We start from the raw sequence: 24,447 nt of genomic DNA, 5'->3' as shown, positions 1-24,447 counted from the left end.
AACACAGCAAAAATAAATAAATAAATAAATTTAAAAAGAATAACAACCCAAGCCAAGCTGTAGGATGTTATTGAAAAAAAAAACAAAACTAGAAATGAAGGCAAAAAACTATGAGATACTGTTTGTAATATAATTTTTAATTACTTACTCTGCAAACCTGTAATGCCATTCTCCTGTGAGTGAGTCAAGGTCAAATAACTTGCAAGTCCACTCTTGATTTTTTGTTTTCCGATCTCTGGCAGCTTGTCTTTGAGCTTCTTCTAAAACACACTTTTCTTGAGTAGCTTCTGTTTGGTCTTTGGCATTTATGGCTCGAGTTACCCGCTGCCAGAGTCTAATACATGTGCAAAAATAATATTGAAAAGAACAACAGAAAATCAAATCTGCATGGAATAGGCTTGACTCCCCTTGAGAGAAAATAATGCCCATGGTGGTTTTTGGCTTTGAGAAAGCTTATGCTCGGATGCTTAGAAACAAGTCAAGATATAAAAAGTGATGCCTTGAATAGAGTGAGACAGTGGAGACCAATTTTTTTTCTTGGCCAGAGAAATTTATTACATGGGTTCTTAAACATATGGAAGTGAATGGTGCTGATCCACATGGTAGAAATGTAATGAAGGCTCAAGAATCTACATTTTAAACAAGCTCCCTAGATGATTCTTGTACATACTGTTTAGGATCCACTGGCCTCAATGATCCAGAAGTATACTGCCATGTTTCTCAACCTTGGGTGTAGGATTTGTCAGGGAATTAAAAAGAATCAGAATCTCCGGGAGTGGGCCCAAGTATTGCTTTTTTTTTTTTTAATGTTTCCCAGGTGGTTTTAATGTGCAGCCAGTGTTGAGAACCATTGATTTAGCAGAAAAAAATACTGAGGTAAAAATCTTTTCCCCTACTAAAGTTTAGTGTTTTACTAGATACTTAAAAATATATCTGTATTCTACCCATCTGGGAAGATAGCATGTCGGGCTCAAAGAATAAAGGCTAGGGAATCAGATAGACTTGGGTTTTATCCTAGATCTGCCACTTCTTGGCTGGTGAACTTAAAGTTACTTATCTTGTCTAAGACTCATTTTCCTCACCTTTAAAATACATTAAATTATACCCACATCTCAAAAATTGTCGTATGCCTTGGCAAAGTTTCACTCTGGATGGAGAGCATCACGTGGTTATAGCTGAAACAGAATTTTCAGAACTGGTGCATACGTAACCTTCCATCTTTGAAAACCTCAATTTTGAGCATAGAAGGAAAGTGCACGTAGACTTGAATCCTCATGAGAAGAGAATGATATGCATGTGCAAACATGTAGTGAGAACTAAACTGCATAATGTGTATAAAGTACCTAGTAGAGTGTCTTTTACACACCTACCCCCTTCTCCTACCACAAGGAAAGAAATAGAAGAATACGATTGGGCAGTATGTATACAATATTTTTGGTGTAAAAGTATAGGAGATCCAGGAAGAATTTCATGATTTAAGAACATAAATTATGGCCTTAATTAGTCCCCAAATAATATAAGTCCTCTAGAAGCCTGCACATCCAGTGGCGTGATTTTTGTATTTTAGAAAATAAAACAGAAGTAGATTTTGTACCACTTCGCCTAAAATTCTACATGCCTAACCCAGGTTAGAAAACGGCTGCCAGATAAAAACCAAGAATCATTAGTCCCACCATTTTATGCAAACAAAAAAGTTTTTGTTCTTCTTCTTCTCTCTCTCTCTCTCTCTCTCTTTTTTTTTAAAATAAGCCCTGGAGCAGATAAGAAGAGAAAGGAAAAAATAGGAAGTTTAGTTTAGAGCTGCAGAAGAGCAGCATGATTTGTGTTATAATTATTTGACATTCACATACACCAAAACAAAATCTTGTCAAATCCCACAAATGTTGAACTATTTTGCTGAATTAAAAACAGAAAAGTGACCATACTGTTGAGGGATTACAAAAAATACTCTTTGATTTTCATGAAGTGAGCTGAAAAGTGGTATACTTACTTCTCTGATTCAAAATCTCCTTGCTCTTCAAATTTTACAGTGTGCCTTATTAATCTCCACTGCTTAATGTCTGGTGTTGGATTCCAGAAAACCTCTGAATTATCAGTCTTTTTGTCAGTAATAAAAACTTCACTATCCTATATTTAAAGAAATTAAAAATTAATGTAGAGAATTATCTTTATTTAAAAGGGAATTCTGTAGTTTAGTAATATAATAATAATTTCTTCCTGACAATCCCACAGTGACATTTTTAAAACAAATATAACTAGCACTTTTCTAAAAACCCCAAATCTCTTGTCATTCTTATAAAAACATTAAGATTAAATACCTAATACTTTTCATTTAAAAACTTGGTTGAATGCAGAGGAAGTTTGTGAGATTTCAGAAGTTTCACTTAATAAACAAATTTTAGACAATTACATGCAAAAAGCCTCAACAACTGTCTCTAAATTGTCAAAGTAGAGCATAGTGTTTGCTATAGCTACAATGAGATGCTGTAGACCATCTACGTATTCAATATATGTAGAAAAACTTAAGAGCCTTTCTTAGCATTAAAAATCTTAGCACAATCTTATAAATTTCATTTGTTAAAAAACAGTTTTATCTTTTTTTCCAATGATATTCAGATAGAAGTAAATTTTAAAAATAACAGAGCATTGTAGCCTCTTAGTTGAGTCTCTAGGTCCATCTTCATTTTCTCATCATATTTCTCATCATTTTCTGATTATAATGCAGAAAAAAGCATATACCGGTGTTTACAGTGAGAGTGCATTTGGCAGTAGCATGATATGATCCTTTTTATTAATATAATAAGCTCCTCTTAACAAAATTATGTAAATATGAATTTAGGTCAGCAGAGAAGTAAATAAAAGCCATTGCTCTCAAAAAACACTGTATCTTTTCCATGGTCCTCAAAAGAAAATATAACCCTAATTGGAAATGCCTCTTCTGGCGAGAGGCAGTATACTGTTGTGTGTAAAAGCACGGCATTGGAGCCAGAGTGCCTGGGGGGAAATCTTACGTCACTACTTCGAACAAATTTAAACTCTCTGTGCCTCAGTGTCCTCCTCTGTAAAATGGGGACAATAATAATACTCATCTCATAGGGTTATTATACTAAATATTAAATGAGTTAATATGAGTAACATTTTAAAACAATGCAGTACATAGTATGTGATGTGTAAGTGTTAGCTACTTTTACTGATTTAAAGTTTTGGAAAGATCAAATATTACATTAAACTAAATACTGTTGATACAGAGCAATACCAAAATATTTGTTAAATTGAAACTGATGTTGAATAGTGATGCTTTTAGAAATGGGATAAGTGAACTTATAAAATTTGATTTTTAATTTTTTTCCCACAGAATAGAATTCTTTTTGTAAAGCTACAGTATAAAAATACTTACCCAATGTCCTTCCAAAGTAGCTAGGACTTCTTTTCCCAATTTTAGTTTCCCTGATATTTGATTAACACAGTCACTACTACCTAGAAATGGCTTTTAAAAGAAAAAATGTTGAAGAAACATTTTACTTTTAACTTATATTTACATACAATGTAGACAAAAAAAAACCCAAAAAGTAACTGTATAGTTACAGTGCTGTTAAAGGCACAAATGGTGAAATGCTGACTCAAATTTTAGTCAGAAATGTTCAATAAAAAGAAATTTAAATTTGTTGCTGTGGAAAAAATAGATAAAAACAGACTATGTGAAGCCCAAACAAACATATTACGAAAGATCACACTGAAATAACTGGTGTCCTGTGCTCTCTCTTGATTCAAGACTGCACTCTATCAAGTTGCAATATTTTAAGCAGTAACAACTCAGTAAACATAAGGGACTTTTAACTCATCTATTGAATAGCAACCCCTCCTTTAAAAACAAAACAATATCCAATCAAAAAAAACTTCTGAAAATTAAATTAGAAGAAATATATTTTGAGTTACTTTATCGCCTTACTGATGTTTCTCCTCACTGACAAAATTTTGATGCTCCAATCTAATCTTTAAAGGTGTCATAAATTACTTAAGACCTCTTCAGTCATGATTTTCAAATATCATTATCACCATACAAGCAAAAAATCTGCTAAGAAGAAAAAAAAATCAAAGGGCATTGAATCAAATAATACTTAAAGAGATCCTTTTTATTAGAGCAAAGTTGCTGATTACCTGGATATCAACATAGGAGCAATTTAGTCATAAGTATTAAATAATTCATAGAAATATTTTTATCTAAACGTAATGTACTATCCCACACCAACAATGACACTGTGAAAAGGTCTTAAATTTCCCTTTTACGCTGAGGCAGACAGAATTTTCCAAAGATGGCCTCAATTATAGCTACCCTTCCTCCTTCAGCCCACATGTTCTTCCTCAATAAGATCCTGTCACCCTCTCACTGAGAAGTGGGGTCTGCATCCCTCCCCTTTGAATTTAGGTGGGTTTGTAATCCTTCAACTAGTAGAGAATGGTGGAAATGATGTGATTTGATTTCTGAGTCTAGGTCATGGACAGCAATGCAGCTTCTGCCTTCCTCACAGGACACTTGTCCTTGGAACCCTGAGCTGTCAAGTAAGAAGTCTGACTACCTTAAAGTTCCCATGATGTGAGGAAGACAAACCACATGAAAAAGTCATGTTTACAGGTGCTCAGATCTGCAGTCCTAGTCTTTCAGTCATCCCAACATGTGATGACTTACATGTCATCAGACATGTAAGTGATGAGCCTTCAGATGTTACCAGGCCCCAACTGTTGAGTCTCTCATAGCCTGAAAGTCTTCCTAACTGTTGCCTCAGCCATTATGTAGCAGAGACAAGCCATCCCCAATATGCCCTGTCCAAATTCCTGGCCCACAGGACTCCTAAGGAACAGAACATAGCTGTTTCTAAGCTCGTGAGTTTTAACAGTAAAGTGTTAGGTGGAAATAGTAAATAATAAAGCTGTTAGTGTACACAGCATAGCTCAAGCTGATACATGCTTTTCTTGGGAGGGTACATACTTTTTGGTATTCTATAAAGCAATGTTTCAATTTACTAAGAAATTTCCATTCATCCTCTTCTTAAATCTCTTATTATAGTGCCAACAGCTTTATTAATTAAAATTAAAAACAACAAATCATGGCTTTCTGTTGATTTGGATCTTCCAAGGCTGCCCTTTCATGAATTCTATGCTCTTATATTTAGTTTTTAATTAGAAACTAAATCATGCTTTGTTCAATATACATCGTATAGCTCTTCTTTAATTAGATGATACCTCCTATCATTCTCTACTAACCTTTAGTTTGAATTCAAGTATTGCACTGTATCCAGTTTTTTGACATGTAATATTGACTGTTCCACCAAGCTCCAGTGTCATTGTGCCATAAAGAATTCCTAAAGAAAAAAAACAATTTTGACAAAAGGTTAAAGAGAAAGAGAGAGAGACTGGCTAATAACAAGTAGAACTTTACAATCTAATCTTCTAAGAGAAATAATTCAAGAGGATTCTGTCCTACTCAATTACAATCTATAATATACACATAAAGTTGGTTCTGTAGGATTTGAATAGATAACAGTTGATCCACATTATTTCCAGAGTCTATATTTACAAATTTATATTCTCACTAAAATATATTAGTAATCCCAAAATCAATACCCACAGCATTTTTGCAGTCATTCATGGACGTGTGCAGAGTGGTGAAGTATTTGTTGTCCAATGTGCACACTGAAGCTGAAGTCAAACAAGGTGAGACTCTTGACTTCTGGCTTCATTACTCATGTAGTAAACAAGTGTCTTTTCTGCAGTATATTTAGTGCCACATTTTTGTGTTTTTTGTTTGTGATTTTACTATTTACAATGGCCCCCAAATAAGTGCTATCTGGTTTTCCTAAGCACAGAAGGTTGTTATGTACTTTATGGAGAAAATATGTATGTTAAAGCTTGGTTCAGGCATGAGTTATAGTGCTGTTGGCTGTTAGTTCAATGCTAATGAATCAAAAGTATATATGTAATATGGTGTCTTTAAAAAGAAACAAAGTTATGCTTTGATTGGTTGATGAAAATGCTGTGACAAGAGGCTCACAGGAACCTAACCATATGTTTCCTCTAGGAGCAACAGTTTAGTATTCATTAATTCAGTGTCTGTGGTGACTTTATAGGACATAAGTACTACAAATAACAAGAATCAACTGTATAAGTAAGATAAATTTAAAAATCTCTGTATTTTGGTTCTTGACTAAAAACAGTTGGAGAAATTCTGAGTTTGACGAGTTAAACAGGCTGTGTGTGTGTGTGTGTGTGTGTGTGTGTGTGTGTGTGTGTGTGTGTGTGTGTGTGTGTATCTGTTCTTGGACTAAACTTTTTTTTTTCCCCAATGTTCATCATTCCCATAGTTTGTATATTTTTACTATGCATACATAGAAACCACATAAGCTCATTTTGCACACAATCATACTATACATATCTTTCTCCAATTTGATTTTTAAACTCAAGATTTTAGATAGGATTTAAAACTTTTTCAAATTTTTTAATATAATTTTTAAAGGTTACTCTCCATTTACAGTTATTACAAAATATTGGCTATATTCCCCGTGTTGTACAGTACATCATTGAGCCTTGAGCCTATCTTACCAATAGTTTGTACCTCCTAGTCCTCCACACCTATAATGCACCCCCCTCCCCAATGGCAACCACTAGTGTGTTCTCTGTATCTGTGAATCTGCTTCTTTTTTTTGTTATATTCACTAGTTCATTGTATTTTTTAGATTCCATGTATTGAATATAAGTGATATCATACAGTATTTGTCTTTTTCTGACTTATTTCACTTAGCATTATGCCCTCCAAGTTGGACTAAACTCTTAAGGCAGCCTTTAATATGCAAATGCACAATGTTAATTTTCAAGAGAGGAACAGACTATGCAATGCTTCTCATATTTATTTGGCTATGGAATTCTTATTTTATACAACAATTTGAGACTAGTGATTTGGAGAACACATCTTAGAAAATACACGAAGGTAGAAAATAATCATTTCCTCATTCACAAGGGGTTATGATCTCTCCTTTTTTCCGTGCAATAAAAACACCGCTATGAAAAAAAAAATTTTCCCTGTTGCTATTTGGGTATGACATTAGGTATCTCTCTACATGAAATATCATTTTATTTATTCTAAATTATTTAAAATTTAAAAGTATATTTCTCATCAATTCATTTCATGATTTCAGATATTTCACTTCATGTCTATTTCAAGAACCACACATGAAACTCAAAGAATTACCTAGCCTGAGGTCACAAGTTGGCAGTCCTGCACAGTGGATGGGAGTCAACAAGCCTAGAGTTTAGTCTCAGCATTCTTACTAACTAGTTGGTCTGGCTTTAGATAAGATTCTTAACCCTCCTGGTTTTTTCATCTGTGAAATGAGGTCATATTAAATAATTTCTATGTTTTCATGAATCAGTTCCTAAAATAGAGGATAATTACCCTAAAAAGTTATTTTTAAGAAATGGGTTGGAAAGAAGGGTAAAGATAATGACCAAGCTGAGTGTTTAAGATGATGCCATATAGCATAGCAGTGCAGATTGCAGAGCTGTGTGATCTCAGGCAAATTAACCTCTTTCTGCCTTATCCTCCTCGTTCATAAAACAGGGATAATATTACCTACTTTATAGGGCTGCTGGAATGATTAAATGAGTTTATAAATGTAAAGTGCACAGAATAGTTGGGTGCCTGGCCTGTTTTAAATGATAGTTATTATTTAATACTTTTATCTGTATACTAAATAATGGGGAAAAAGCATAATACATTAATTTTTAACAAACTGCCAAACAAGGATGAGAAAAAATTTTAAAGAACTTGTTACAATGAAAAGCAGTGCATTAAAATTTTAAAAAGGGGTGGTGGTACAAGAAGATAAAAATCACTTTTGAGGATTCGGAAATAGCGGTCAGTTTCATCAAATTTTACAACTCGTAGACAAGGCAAATGAAATTCCATTATTATAAATCAGCCTCTTCCAAATAAAGTATGTGTCACAAAAAATCTACTGTGGTGAATTAATTCATCATAGAAATATTCAGCAGATGATAACAGTGATCTCAAGTATCTGTAAACCAAGGACACTTTCAAACAAAAGGCTGACTCCATCAACCTCAAAACATAAATTACAGTCAAATACACTTACTTAAAAAGAAGGTTTAAAAAAAACCTAACTCAAGTATAGAAAATATTTACCTTTACAATGAGCATATGGCATTGTCATCGCATAATCTTCGCCTCTATTCAAGAAAGTTAACCGTGCTTCTCCTTCTAATAGTGCAGATAATGAGTTTCCTGAAATAAATATTGTTTTTTAAGTTTCACAAAAATAATTCAGCCAATTCAAAACAAACAAAACATATTTAGGACACCTACCAGATATCTACAGTGGAATGTCTTAAAAATGTCTCAGTCTCAATGTGTCCAAACATATATTTGTTGTCTTATACCCAAAACATATTCGATCCATGTTCCTATTCTTACAAAACGAGTACTTTTAAAAGGTACTCGTTATATGTTTGTTGTGTTATTTTACATGAGGCTCTTAAAAAAAACTTAAACATGTAGAACATGCAGTAAAACACTATTTCACTGTATAGCTTAATATGCCCTTTTTTGAATAAAAACATTATTTCTTATCTGTAAGACACATTACTTCGTTAAGTCCCAAGCTTTAAGTACGTATAATTGATATAATAATACTATGGCTAATTTAGAAAAAATTTAAAATATGCATAACCCACCAAAATGCAATTGATGATAAAATTTCATGGTATTTTCTTCTAGCTTTTCATATATATATATATATATATATAAAAATATATATATTTCCCCCATTGAGAGCTTTACTGAAGTATAATTTACATACAGTAAGTGACCCATTTTAATGGTGCATTTTGATAGTCTTAGCAATTGTATCCAGTCACGTAACCTCCACCAGCACAATCCCTGCTCCTTGGCAGTCAATCTTTTCCTCCAGCCCAAGGAAACCACTGGTCTGGTTTCTATCACTATAGTTTGGCCTATTTTAGAATTTTGTATAAAGGGCATCATAGAATATGTAGTTTATTGTGTCTGATTTCTTTCATTTAGCAAAATATTTTTCAGACTCATCCATGTTATTGTATCATCATTTCATGCCACTTTAACAATACTGAAAAATCTAATGTATGAACATAGTATATCTCTCCATTTACTTATCTTCTTTAATTTTCCTCAGCAATGCTTTGTAGTTTTCAGTGTACAGGTCTTATATATCTTTCATTAAATTTACTCTTAAATATTTTATTTTTAAGATACTATTGTAATCAGAGTTGTTTTTTAAATTCCATTCTGCAAGTGTACATTTCTAGTATATAGAAATACAATTGATTTTTGTATTTTGATCATGTATCCTATAACCTTACGAAATTCACTCATTAGTTCTAGTAGTATGGTGGTATATTTTAGAGGATTTTCTATATAGATCAGGTATGTATGTGGTTTAACTTCTTCCTTTCTAATCTGTATGCTTGTTCTTTAACTTGTCTACTGCATTGGCTAGGACTTCTAACAGAATTTCATACAGAAGCGGTGAGAGTGAATATGCTTGCCTTGTACCTGACCTTAAGTAAAAACTGTTCTATTTTCAACATAAGAGTATTAAGTTGGCTATTTATTTTTCATAGATACCTTTAATCTAGTCCTAGTTTGTTGAGAGCTTTTATCATGAATGGATATTGAACTTTGTCAAATGCTTTTTCTGAATCTATTAAAATGTTATGATTTTCCTTTATTCTATTAATATGAATTACACTGATTGTTTTTCAGGTGATATGCCAACCTTGTATTTGTGAGATAAACCCCACTTGATCATGATATATTATCTTTTAAATATATTGATCATGACATATATCATTTTTAGATATCCAATTATGTGTGTGTATTACCGTTTATATATATTGATTTGTTACTAATTTGTTAAGGATTTTTGCAGGTATATTCAAGAAAGATGTTGATCTACAGTTTTCTGATAATGTCTGGTTTGGGGATAATGTCTGGCCTCATAAAATAGCTGAAAAGTGTTTCCTCCTCTTCTATCTTCTGTAAGAAGCTGTACAGAATTGGCATTATTTCTTCCTTAAATATTTACAAGAACTCAAAATATCTGGGCCTGGACCATAACTTTTTTATAATTCTTTTTTAAATTAATTATTTTTGGCTGCATTAGGTCTTCTTTGTTGTGTGTGGGCTTTCTCTAGTTGCAGTGAGCGGGGGCTACCCTTTGTTGCAGTGCGCTGGCTTCTCACTGCGGTGGCTTCTCTTGTTGCAGAGCACGGGCTCTAGGCGCGCGGGCTTCAGTAGTTGTGGCTCGCGGGCTCTAGAGCACAGGCTCAGTAGTTGTGGTGCACGGGCTTAGTTGCTCCACGGCATGTGAGATCTTCCCAGACCAGGGCCCAAACCCGTGTCCCCTGCATTTGCAGGTGGATTCTTAACCACTGTGCCACCAGGGAAGCCCTGGACTATATCTTTGAAGGAAGATTTTAAATTACTAATTCAATTTCTTCCACTGATTTAAGGCTATTATAATTTTACATTTCTTCTTGGGTCGGTTTTGGTAATTTGTGTTTTTTAAGGGATTTGCCTGTTTCATCCAAGCTGTCAAATTTATTGTCATAAAATTATCCATAATATTTCCTTATCATCTTTTCAGTGTCTGTAGGATCCGTAGTGATTCTGCTCATTTTATTCCTGATTTGTATTCTTTATTTTGATCAGTCTAAAAGCAACTCTTGGGTTCCCTGATTTTCTCAATTGTCTGTCCACTTTCTACACTGATGTCTGCTCATTATTATTTCCTTTCTTCTACCTACCTGAGATTTGATTAGCTTTTTCTAACTTCATAGGGTAAAAAGTTAGATCACTGATTTGGTTCTTTCTTTTTTTCTAATTTAAAGTTATAAATCTCTCTCTAAGCACCCCTTTTGCTGTATCCTACAAATTTTGATATGCTGTATTTTCATATCATCTAGTCTTAAATATTTTCTAATTTCTCTTGTGATTTCTTCTTTGGCCCATGAATTATTTAGAAGTGTGTTATTTAATTTCTAAATATTTGGAGTTTACCTCGATATCTTGTTATTTATTTCTAATTCTATTTCATAAAGGTTGCAGAACATATTCTGTATGACTTTCATCTTTTGAAATTTATGGAGAGTTGCTTTATGGTCAAACATGTGATCTATACCAGTGAAAAACCATATGTGTACTTGAACACAATGTGTATTCTGTAACTGTTGCCTGTAATGTTCTAGAAATATCAATTAAGGTAAGGTGTTGATAGTGTTTTTCAGGTCTATATGTCTTTGCTTATATTTCATCTAGTTGTCTTATCATCTGCTGAGGAGACAGTGTTAATCTAAATATGATTTTGGAATTGCCTATTTCTCCCCCTAATTCTGTTTTTGCTTCATGTATTTTGAGGTTCTATGATTTGATATACATTTGTGATTATTATGCTTTCCTGACGTACTAAACCCTTTATCATTATGAAATACTCCTTTTTTATCTCTTTAAAACTTTTTGTCTTAAAAGTTTATTAATATAGCCACTCAATCATACTTGAACTTAATGTTCACATAGTTTAGCTTTTAATTTTTTCTATCCATATACTTTCAACCTATTTGTGTCTTTACACTTAAAGTGGATCTATCCTTGCTGTTTTATTCAATCTGACAATCTGTCTTTAAATTGGATTATTTTGACCATTAACACTGATATAATTACGATGGGTTTTTTATCTGCCATGTTACTGTGTATTTTCTATTGTTCCTCTCTGATTTTTATGCCTTGATCAAGCTTTCCTGCTACTTTAAAAAATAATTTGAATTTTTTTTTAGAATTTCATTTCAATAATCTTATTGGCTTTTTACTTATGCTTGTCATTATTGTGTGGATGTGTGTATGCTCATGTGCACACGCACATGCTCTAAAATAGCGTTTCTCAACAGTGGCGCTACTGCTATTTTGGGCTGGATAATTCTTTGTTGTGGTGGGTTGTCCTGTGCATTGTAGAATATTTAGCAGCATCCCTGGCCTCAAACTACTGGATATACCAACTGGAAAACCAAAATATCTCTGGCCATTGCCAAATGTCTCCTGGGCCCCAAAGTTGAGGACCTTTAGGGATTAGTGCTTTAGGGATTACAAATATTTATCTTTAAAATTTCACACGCCACTTACAATTAACCACTTTTATAAAATGTAGAAACTTTGCAATCTGTATGTCCACTCTCCTTTAAGCCTTTATGCTATAGTTATATCTGCATATGCTATAAAATTCACAAGGCAATGTTAACATTCTTTGTTTTGAACAGTAATATATATTATAAACAAATTGAGAAGAAAAAGTAAGAAAAAATGTCTTTTGGATTTACTAGATACTTATCATTTCTTACAATCTTCTGTCCATTCTGAGGATCTGGGTTTTTATCTAGTATCATTTACCTTTAGCTTGAAGAACTTTATTTAGCTTTTCTTGTAGTATGACTCTTATGGCAACAAATTCTTTTAGTTTTATTTTATCTGAAAATTACTTTATTCTTGAAGAATATTTTCTTTCAACACTATAGAGATGTTCCATTTCCCTGAGTTCTTCACAGATTCTAATAAGAAGTTGGCCATTACAGAATCATTATTTCCCTGAATGTATTATACTGCTTTTCTCTTTTTGTTTTCAAGATTTGTCTTTGATCTTTGGCTTTAAATAGTTTAAGTACATTGTGTCTTGGCTTAGCCATCTTTTTTGTTTTTTTTCCCTAACCACTAGACTGTCAGGAAATTCCCTGTATTGCCTTCTCTAGGACATTGATGGATTCCCACTCCACCAGTTTTCTAGAACTCGAAGTTAAAGAAGTGGGAGTTGGGAACTTCTCTGGTGGTCCAGTGGTTAAGACTGCACTTCCACTACAGGGGGCATGGGCTCGATCCCTGGTTGGGGAACCAAGATCCCGCATGCATTGGTTTAGCCATCTTAATGTTTATTCTGCTTGGTATGCTTTGAGCATCTTGAATGTGTAAATTTATACCTTTCGTTATATTTGGAAAACTTTTGCATCAACTCACTTTTTTAAAGTCGTTATTGGAGTATAATTGCTTTACAATGGTGTGTTAGTGCCTGCTTTATAACAAAGTGAATCAGCTATACATATACATATATCCCCATATCTCCTCCCTGTTGCATCTCCTTCCCACCCTCCCTATCCCACCCCTCTAGGTGGTCAAAAAGTATCGAGCTGATCTCCCTGTGCTATGCGGCTGCTTCCCACTAGCTATCTATTTTACGTTTGGTAGTGTATATATGTCCATGTCACTCTCTCACTTCGTCCCAGCTTACCCTTCCCCCTCCCTGTGTCCTCAAGTCCATTCTTTACATCTGCGTCTTTATTCCTGTTCTGCCCCTAGTTTCTTCAGAACCAATTTTTTTTTTTTTTTTAGATTCCATATATATGTGTTAGCATGTGGTATTTGTTTTTCTCTTTCTGACTTACTTCACTCTGTATGACATACTCTAGGTCCATCCACCTCATTACAAATAACTCAGTTTCGTTTCTTTTTATGGTTGAGTAATATTCCATTGTATATATGTGCCACATCTTCTATATCCATTCATCTGTCGATGGACACTTAGGTTGCTTCCATGTACTGGCTATTGTGAATAGAGCTGCAATGAACATTGTGGTACATGACTCTTTTTGAATTACGGTTTTCTCAGGGTATATGCCCAATAGTGGGATTGCTGGGTTGTACAGTAGTTCTATTTTTAGTTTTTTAAGGAACCACCATACTGTTCTCCATAGTGGTTGTATCAATTTACATTCCCACCAACAGTGCAAGAGGGTTCCCTTTCTTCACACCCTCTCTAGCATTTATTGTTTGTAGATTTTTTGATGAAGGCCATTCTGACTGGTGTGAGGTGATACCTCATTGTAGTCTTGATTTGCATTTCTCTAATGATTAGTGATGTTGAGCATCATCAATTCATTATTTTCCTGTTCCATTTTCTCTCCCCTTCTGGGACTCCAGTAACACGTATGTTAGACCACGTGATATTATATAACAGATATCTGAGGCTCTGTTCATTTTTTAATATAATTTTTCTCTGTGCTTTCCACATTGGATTTCTATTTATCTATTTACAAGCTCACTTATTTTCTTCTCTATCATCTCCACTCTGCTGTAAAGTTCACTCTATGAATTTTTAATTTAAAATACTGAATTTTTCAGTTCTAGAATTTCTATTTAATTTTTGAAATATATCTATTTCTACTTTTCTTCTAAGCTGTACAATTTTTTCATTCACTGTGACCATATTTTCTTTTACTTATTTAAGGGCACTTATTTTAGCCACTTAAAAATCCTTGTGTGCTACTTCCAACAGTATATCCTGGGGTTTGTCTCAGTTGATTTTCTTTTCCTTTGAGAATATGTTCCATTTTCCTGAGTCTTTAAGTTAGGTAATTTTGTATTCGATTCTGGACATTATAAATGTTGAGTTGTAGAGACTCTGAATTCTATTATTTTTCCCCAACGAAAGTTGTTCTTTTGTCTTAGCATGCAATTATTCGATTGGACTCAAATTACGAACTTTGGTTTTTTTTTTGGGTGGCAGTTTTGTTCTGGATTTAGCCAGAGAGGTAGGCAGAGAGAATTCAGGATCCCCTCTCTGGCTCTTTTACTTTTCAGGTTCCTGTTCTCTGTCCAGTGGCCACAGTTTCTCCAAATTTAGTGTTTGGTTCCCCAGGTCAGAAAGGCTGCAATGTTTCCACCAGTTTACCCTGCTAACTGTACCTGACCTGAGGCTGAAAGTCACGGAAACGAGGATTCATTCTGTATAATTTCTGTTGTATGACTGTGGACTTTCCACTAAATTGGCCTGCAATTGCACTCTTGAATGTTTTCACGTATTAATAGCTGCTTTCTGTATTAGGGCCAGATGTCCAGAGGAGAAGGACTGGTCTAGTAGGACCTTATTCAGACACTGTTGTTCACATACATTCTTAACACATTTCTCTCTTAAAATCATTTCTCTCTTATTATATAGTACTCATAACCATACTATATCTTAAAATAACTGAATGTTCTCTTATTTTAAAGGAAATACTTGCTCTTTGTGGGAAAGTTGAAAAATCCAACGATAATTACCCATAATTCCATCATTCAGGTTAATCATGAAATCTTGATATAATTCCTTGCATCTTTTTTTCCTATATATGAATGTATACATGTTTTAAAGCAGAGTTGACTCAGAGCATATATGTACTCTGCTTTTCACTTAACATTATATCATAAGCCATTTCAGATTTTACTGCACATTAGAATTACCTGAGGAGATTGTAAAAATGTATATTCTTGGGCTTCCCTGGTGGCACAGTGGTTAAGAATCTGCCTGCCAATACAGGGGACAGGGGTTCGAGCCCTGGTCTGGGAAGATCCCACATACCGCAGAGCAACTAAGCCCATGCACCACAACTACTGAGCCTGCGCTCTGGAGCCCACGAGCCATAACTACTGAGCCCGTGTGCTGCAACTACTGAAGCCCGTGTGCCCAGAGTCCGTGCTATGCAACAAGAGAGGCCACCACAGTGAGAAGCCCACGCGTCACAACAAAGAGTAGCCCCCGCTCGCCAAACTAGAGAAAAGCCCCGCACACAGCAACAAAGACCCAACGCAACCAAAAATAAAATAATATAAATAAATTTATATTAAAAAAGAATATACTTGAGCCCAGTGATTTTGATTTGGTAAGTCAAGATTGGGATTCAGGACTCCAAAATTTTAACTGATACTCTGATTATGAAATTGATGGTTTATGCATACCGTTTGAAAAACAAGAGCAGTTCTCCCAAATGATGATAAATTATTCAACCCATAGCAAAGTGACTAAGTACCTATATTTTATCTGCTCTGCAGAATATCAGAAAGCCATTTAAAAATGAATGGTTCTTAGGGCAAAAACTAGTGGTACAAGAAAAAACAGATCCATAGATCCAAGAAGATAGCCCTTGAAATAGAAAATAATGGCATTAAAAACCAGTGATAAATAAACCAAATACTGAGAAAATTTATTGGCTTTTGGGAAGAGAAAGTTGTGCTCTTGCTTCACTTCATACACACTATATACAAAGAAATAAATTTCAGGCAAACTAAAGAGCAGTGAAAGCATAAAAATATGAGAACATGTGAACGAATTATTATATAAGCTGAAGAGAGAAAGGGTTTTCTAATTGTGACACCAAAAGCAAAAACCAGCAAAGGAAAAACTGATAATTTAGTACATCAAAATGTCAAGAGAGGGCTTCCCTGGTGGCGCAGTGGTTGAGAGTCCGCCTGCCGATGCAGGGGACGCGGGTTCGTGCCCCGGTCCGGAAGGATCCCACATGCCGCGGAGTGGCTGGGCCCGTGGGCCGTGGCCGCTGAGCCTGCGCGTCCGGAGCCTGTGCTCCGCAGCGGGAGAGGCCACAGCGGTGAGAGGCCCGCGTACCGCAAAAAAAAAAAAAAAAAAAAAAAAAAAAGTCAAGAGACTACTTGTTAAGAGGAATATACTCTACCCAGATGTCATTAAATTTAACTTAATTTAGATTCAAGAAAATGAACTAATTCCTAAAACAATATAAACTATCAAACTCTCCTAGCAAGAAGTTTCTATATGGGCAAGTCAATAACCAAAGAAGAAATGAGGAAGTTACCAAAAAATTGTCCCTACAAAGTTTGAATTTAGTAAATTCTTTCAAATTATAAAGGAACAGATAGTTCTGATATACACAACTGTATGTACTATAACATAGAAAAAAGAAGGCCAGCTGCTGAAGTAATTGCAGAAAGTGAGCTATGTACCTGGTATTCAATAAAAATTCTACAAGGGTAGAACACATATTCACTAAAGCCATTTAAACTATAGTCAGGGTAGGGGCATGGAGGGATGGAGGGTTCAGTGGGGAGGGAATAACCCAAATATACGTAACCTTCAGAAGAAAATGATCACCCTCTGAAACAAGCAAAATATAAAACTAGGCAAAAAAATCAAACCCAAAACCCAAACAAAGCAAGCATCAAGGGATGATTTGTTTGTTTGAATTGTCACAGATTTTAGATTAAGGTTTCCTACTGTACATATTTATTTTCCCTTGTACTTAAAAAAGTTTTTGTTAGTATGTTACTTGATCCAAGGTTAAATATCATTACTGACTGACCCTGGACTAAGTATTCTAACTGTATTTGGATGCTTTCTCCTCTTTTCAAAGACTAAAACAAAACAAAACATTATGGCCTAAAATGGTTAGCTGTAGTGGGCAATCATTATTCTGTCTTTTGATAAGTGGTACTTGTGGTAAATTTACACGTACGTGATGAACACTTACATAACATGAGTCATATCTCTATTTATGAATGAGCAAAGAAAAACAACAGAAAAAGAAAGGTCATTACCCAAGTAAAAATGGTAAAATGACATATAAATTCCTGGCTGAAAACAGCCCAAGACATTGTCTGTATAAAAGCTCACCAGGAAATACTACCTTCCAGAAAAGCATATAGATTGAGACACGGGTAAACTCACCATAGAACTTGGACTTAGCCAGGATACTACCACTAAGGCAAAATCCATCTTTTCGGTTACTAACATAAAAGGCAGATATTGGTGGATGATGGGACACCTATTGAATACAGGAAAAATACATTAAAATATAATAATATAAGCATATTATTGTGATATTATCAAAAGTTCAAGTCTTAAAAGCATACTCTAATAATGAATTAAAAGAAACATTTGGTAAGTAGTAAAATTAAATATTGATGATTATAGTAACCAATCTCCAAGATGTATCTGAAGGAAACCCACCTCCTGGTATTCACACCGTTAAGGTGAGCTTCTCTTACACTGTACCAAGGTTAGTTTGTGTGGAAGTAATAGTATATCACTTCTGAAATTAGGTTATAATGCAGCATGTACCTTGGTGTGTGTGTGTCTCTCTCTCGAAGATCATTAGCTCTGAGAGGCCAGCTTCCATGTTATGAACAACTCTATGGAGAGGCCCATGTGACAAGGAACTGAGTACTCTTGTCAAAAGCCATGTGATGAGCTTGGAAGCAGAATCCTCCAGCCCAGGTAAGCCTTCAGATGATTGCAAAGCTGGCTGATATCTTGACCTCAACCTCAGGAGAGATCCCGAGCCAGACCACCCAGCTAAACAGTTCTCAGATTCCTGAACATCACTGCATGAGATAATAAATGTTTTTTGCCTTAAGCCATTAAGTTTTGAATTTGTTATACAGCAATGAATAACTAATACAGTGGCTATTCTTCATGTAGATTACTGAATAGACCGTAGGAAACTAACAAAAGCTTTAACAAATATTTTAATAATTAATATTGCAAAATGTATACATCAAGTTTTTTGAAATGAGACAAAACTAAAATCAAATGCTTCTCAAGCTTCTCAACTTAGTGAAAATTATAGTGAACTAAAATACAAGACAGTATAATCATTAATTAAAAAAAATTAATACAGATAAGTGGTTTCAATCTGAGGAGTATATCAAAATCTCTTGGGAAGAGGAAGGTTTTTCAAATAACACATAGTCCTCTCATCCTCCTTACATTCTGTATATGAAAGGTAAACAGGTCAGGATTTGTTTAGATGAAGAATAGCTGGGAAGATATAATAGGGTGGGAGAATTAAATTTAAAAATGAGGCAAAAAGTGCAATATCAGATTACCTAATTGTGAATCTGTGGAGGGCTTAAAAAGGCATGTAATTTGAGATAAATTTAGAAAGATATGGAGGACCCTGAATGTCAGAGAAATGGGTGTAAATTTGATTTAGGAACTGGGGAACCACTGAAGTATTTGGTCCAAAAAAAGGAGGGGGGGCAGAGCAATAAAAATAAAGATTTATTTTTTATCGTAGGATTCCATGACTGTAAGAGAGTATGTAGCTTAAGAGTATGGTATTTAGTAGTCAGTACCAAGAGGTTAAAATCTTACCAAATGTTCGCTAGTAAGAAAGGTTATAATCAACAGTGAGTTTACTGAGTTAACATTTTCTATAAAAAAATCTGAATAACTTCCAAATCAGTTTTATTTCTATAACATGGATTTCTAATACCTGTTCAGCAATATAAAAAGTTTTGCTGTTTGTTCTGGGATGAATCCACAAACAACGGAAAGTCTCACCAAGTATAGGATTATAAGGTTTCTTCAGTCCCTAGTAAAAAACATACAAGTTTCAAATTATAAATATGGAAGATTCAAAGTACTAACTTAAACCAGTCAAGATAGGCTTAACTGTATCATCTGGGAACTATCCTTATAAAATTTCCCAGTAGCAACATGAAATAAAATTAAATGACTTCAATCATAATACAGGTCTAAATAACCAAGTATTTTGCAATTCTGCTAACTGAAAGAGGCCCTGCAATGCAATTATTAATAAATAATCTAAAGATAACATAAAGAATAAAGAACACATATAAGGCTACAGAAAGTAAAACAAACATTACCTTTGGCTTTTTATAGAATCCTGACAAATACCATTTTACTACTTTCTTCAAACGGAAATAAGGATTTTCTTCAAGAGCAGCCCTAAAAAATAAAATGATATATGCAAAAATTTTACAGAACATATCACAAATTCTCCCTCATATTAATCAAGTGAACAATTGAATATGAGATATGACTGGAAAGCATAATTCATTTTCAAAATAGATGGCAAAAACAACCATATAAATCAGTTTGCAAGAATCACTTTTCATAATCTGGTTACTTTTCTGCCCATTTTTAACCCCATCTTTAGTCTTCAACCTCCCCTATGTGCTACCAACTGATTTTCCAGAGTGAACTAACTGTACAAATATAACAGATAATCAAAGAATAATTTTCATTTTAAAACAGGCATTTTCAAAAGCCATGACTCACCTGTCCCCTTGCCCTTCTGCTAATTCTATGAACATTGCAAAACACTGATTGTGTTTTTCAGGTGAATTCTGAGTTTGTATATATATATGTATATATGGCAATTTATTTATATTACTCCCTTCAAGCATGTCTGAAGGTCCAATGTGGTGATTTTTGAAGATGAAGTGTGAGATGGAAGAGGCTAGGCCTAGGCTCGCCGACAACTGTGCCAAGTTGAAAATACTGAACTTTTCGGGAGTTAACATCCCTCTGATTGCTCTCTTCTTTTCTTGGTTTAAATTCTCTTACTACACAATTTATTTACAGCTTTACATGTATGTAGAATGCACAGTTCAAAACTCAAAGCAATATAAAGAAGTACACAGTCTTGCTATTGCCCCATCTCTCCATACTCTTCCTACTTAACCTCCCATAGGCAACCTTTTTTTTTAGCTGCTGCTTTTTTTTTTTTGGCCGCACCACGTGGCATATGGGATCTTAGTGCCTCGACCAGGGATCAACCAGGGATCTAACCCACGCCCCCTGCAGTGGAAGCACAGAGTATTAACCACTGGACTGCCAGGGAAGTCCCTAGTTGCTTCTTTTCATATAGTTTTCTTGAAGTATAAAGAAGCAAATATAAATATGTAGTCTTTTTTCTCTTTGGCTGTGTTGGGTCTTCATTGTGGTGCGTGGGCTTCTCAGTGTGATGGCTTCTCTTGTTGCGGAGCACGGGCTTTAAGCACACGGACTTCAGTAGCTGCAGCATGGGGGCTCAGGAGTTGTGGCTCGTGGGCTCTCGAGCGCAGGCTCAGTAGTTGTGGCTCACAGGCTTAGCCGCTCTGCGGCATGTGGGATCTTCCTGGACCAGGGATCGAACCCGTATCCTCTGCACTGGCAGGAGGATTCTTAAACACTGTGCCACCAGGGAAGTCCCAAATATGTAGTCTTTTTCTTAAAAAAGGGGAACAAACTAAATGCATTCTTCTGTATCTTGCTTTTTTACATACACATATACACACACACACACACACACACACACACACACACACACACACACACACACACACACACACACACACACACACACACACACTCTCTCTCTCTCTCCTGAAGATCCCTCCAAATCAGTTTATAGAGTTCTTCCTTAGTGTGGATGTACCATACATTACTTAACCAGTCAACTGTGGCTGGACACTTGAGTTATCTAACCTTTTGCTGTTCCAAACCCTGCTGCAACAATTTTGTATATATGTCATTTTGTACACGTGGAGTTGTATCTGTAGGAGATATTCCCAGAAGCAGAATTACTGGATCAAAGGATTGAATACATTTATAATTTTGGTAGATACTGCCAGATGCCTTTCTAATGCACTGTGCTAGTTTGTATGACCCAACAGCAGTCTATGAGTGCCACACAACCTTGGCAACAGTGTGTTGCCAGAAGTGCAACCTTTTAATTTGGGAAAATGGTCATCTCTCAAGATCTTACTGTGATTCATAGGAACCTACCTCATATTCTGAGGGAAATACATTTCTAGATAGATAAAAGGAAGCAGAACTGGGGTATAAAAGCATCTAGATTTTTGGTCAAAGTGATGGATGGAAAATAGATCTTATTATGGTTTGAATTTGCACTTTTCTTATTTTAAGTGAAGTTTACATGTTTAAGGACTATCTTTTTTTTTTTTTTTTGCTGTACGTGGGCCTCTCACTGCTGTGGCCTGTCCCGTTGCGGAGCACAGGCTCCGGACGCGCAGGCTCAGCGGTGATGGCTCACAGGCCCAGCTGCTCCACGGCATGTGGGATCTTCCCAGACCGGGGCACGAACCTGTGTCCCCTGCATCGGCAGGCGTACTCTCAACCACTGCGCCACCAGGGAAGCCCTTAAGGACTATTTTTATTACTTCATTTTTAAACTGCTTGGTCATTTCCTCCACTTCTTTTTCTATTAGGTTATTGATCATTTTCATTCACTAAGAATTTCTTTTCATAGAATTTCTTTTCATTCACTAAAATAAAAAGAGCCCTTTTTATTTTAGGGAGCTTAACAGTTCATTTATGACTTAATTTGCAAAAATCTCCCCCAGTTTACGAATTATCCTTTGAATCAGCTTGTTTTTTTTCATTCACTAAGAATTTCTTTTCATTCACTAAAATAAAAAGAGCCCTTTTTATTTTAGGGAGCTTAACACTTCATTTATGACTTAATTTGCAAAAATCTCCCACAGTTTACAAATTATCCTTTGAATCAGCCTTTTTCTTTTTTTTGCAATGTTCATTAATGCAACTAATAGACTAATAATGCAATGAATAAACTGAATACAGGTATTAATGCAGAATCTAAAAATCAGGTCACAGGGCCAGAACCTAGTATCTTAGAAAACACAGTGCCTTGAAACTGCTGCTGGAATGGGGGCAGCAAGTGAAACTTGGAAAAGTATGATTGTCCAAGAAACTGCTGGGAAAGAGGTAGGCAGCTCCTCCTCCACCTCCCTCATGCCTGCCTTCTTCAGAATTACTCCCAGGATCAGCTGGCAGGAAGAAAAGCAAAGGTGAGAGTGGGGATTTATGCCATGTGCCAGCAGTTAGCAGGATGTTCCAGTTGTGATAAGCTGCACGTGCCTCACTGCATGCAGAGAGAATAAGCACAAACAAAAGCAGAAGCCCCAGGATGGGACCTGAAGGAGGACTTAGGTGGGGGAGAACCAAGAATGCCAACCAGCTCTCCCTGTGTTAGGTCAATGCACAGGTCAGGGAGCCTGTGATGGCAGTGCTGTCAAGGCAGGGGCAGAATTCCTGTCTTCCTCAAGCTTGTGATTTCTCCATTTGACCTCATAAATGGAAACATTACAGCAAAGTATTAAACCTGCTTCTTATTAAGGTCAACCACAGAAGTGGTGGAGAAGAGAGAGTGGCATCTCATTTGAGCCTGATTTTGGTACAGCATTACCAATGAAATCAGCACTCTGAAAATACTCGAAAACCATGAAGTATCTTTTATTTTAAGAAATGAGAATTTACTTACTCAGATAGGAAATCTGCATGATAGTAGTAATCTGAAAGTTTATCCAGGAAAGAACGGGGTTCCAAAATAAATGTAGGCAGAACCACCCTGGATAGGTCCATGCCAGGACGGACTTGTTTCAGTAGTGTCCAGATAAGGCTTTTGTTTTCTTCTGACACAGTTTCTGTTTGAGAAGCCTCACCTGCCTTTAGCAATTAACAAAAAATACTGAAATACTATATTTATTTCAGACACATAAATATGTAGATAAGACAGCTAATACTGAAAATATGAATCTTCTCTAAGACTATTCCAAGCAATCTTAAAATGTGAAAATAACCCATTAGGTAATAAGTCAACACCTATAAAATTTAGTAAAAGGGTAGTCGCAAGAGACACTAAATAAAGTGAATGATATATACAAAGAATCCATTACAAAAAAACATTATACTCTATTATTTTATACTATGTTTACTTCTATGCATTAGCAATAACAAGAAAGTTATAAATTCATGTTTCCCTACAATTTACTTTGTACCTGGCAATAACATCAAGGAGTATCTTATTTCAAAAGCAAACCTGAAGATGTAAACTCTAAATTTAATAGAATATATTGGTATTTGTGCGAGTATATGTGTTTAATTGTTTATAAATCTTGATATATTCATTCATATGTATGCAACTTTTAAAATAAAATAGGTATTATATAAATACTATTCTCTTTCAGGAGAAGAAATAGGTCACACAAATATCTTCAATTTCATCTGTAAATTTCCAAGCATTAGAAAACCAAAATCTCTGAAAATCACAGACTGTTACCTCTCCGAGTTCTTCATGGCTCTGTTCAGTGTAGGTAGTCTCCTTTAAAGGCTCAACAGGCTCAGGTTCAATGTATGAGTCATCTTGCCTTTCTGATGTATCTGTGTCACTTTCTTCACTTTTCCCCATCACCTCATTGTCAGACTCATCATGCTCTTGATCATTTTCTTTATCAGATTTATCAGAATACATATCTTGGTCCTTAAAATGCTGCCGTTCAATTTCACTATCATTTAACCTTAAGAGAAAGAATTATTAGGAGGAAGGATAAAGGAGGTTAAGAATATTTAATTTATAAATAAGAAGGATATGTAACACTTACTGAGAATTTACTATGTGAAGGGTACCATTCTAAGTGTTTTATATAGTTTAACTCATTTAATCATAAAATAGCCCTAAAAGTAAAATTATTACTCTCACTTCACAGATTAAAAAATGGAGGCACAGAGAAATTAAATTAAAACCTGGAAAATGCTAAAAGATGACACTCTGAGCTCTTTGCTTCTCTATCCTTTAGGTTTAAAATTTTCCAAAAGCAAAATTTTAGACTATTCCTTGCTAGATTTTTTTCTTAGTTTTACAAACATCATCACTTGAATCAACCTATCACTTCTGGTCTAAAGAAAAACTTCAAGACAAGACCACTAGATTCTCAAGTGAACGCAAATGAATTATGACTTTCTACCT

General features: G+C 35.1%; 1 protein-coding gene across 7 annotated transcripts in view; it reads right to left on the bottom strand.

Moving 5' to 3' along the window:
* Nucleotides 1-24,447, bottom strand: part of OSBPL8 (oxysterol binding protein like 8) — a 192,977-nt gene that overhangs the window by 19,715 nt on the left and 148,815 nt on the right. For all 7 annotated transcript variants that reach the window (XM_060165249.1, XM_060165248.1, XM_060165251.1 and 4 more), the window contains 10 exons: nucleotides 23,761-23,998; nucleotides 22,963-23,147; nucleotides 19,541-19,622; nucleotides 19,147-19,245; nucleotides 17,598-17,694; nucleotides 8,198-8,296; nucleotides 5,263-5,360; nucleotides 3,398-3,487; nucleotides 1,991-2,127; nucleotides 149-334 (listed from right to left, as the gene is read on the bottom strand). In XM_060165249.1, the coding sequence (XP_060021232.1) occupies nucleotides 149-334; nucleotides 1,991-2,127; nucleotides 3,398-3,487; nucleotides 5,263-5,360; nucleotides 8,198-8,296; nucleotides 17,598-17,694; nucleotides 19,147-19,245; nucleotides 19,541-19,622; nucleotides 22,963-23,147; nucleotides 23,761-23,998 (1,311 nt within the window). The remainder of the gene's footprint in view (nucleotides 1-148; nucleotides 335-1,990; nucleotides 2,128-3,397; nucleotides 3,488-5,262; nucleotides 5,361-8,197; nucleotides 8,297-17,597; nucleotides 17,695-19,146; nucleotides 19,246-19,540; nucleotides 19,623-22,962; nucleotides 23,148-23,760; nucleotides 23,999-24,447) is intronic.

Source organism: Lagenorhynchus albirostris, chromosome 11 (genome assembly GCF_949774975.1).
Source record: "Lagenorhynchus albirostris chromosome 11, mLagAlb1.1, whole genome shotgun sequence".
Lineage (NCBI taxonomy): Eukaryota > Metazoa > Chordata > Mammalia > Artiodactyla > Delphinidae > Lagenorhynchus > Lagenorhynchus albirostris.
This window is presented reverse-complemented; position numbering and strand designations above follow the sequence as displayed.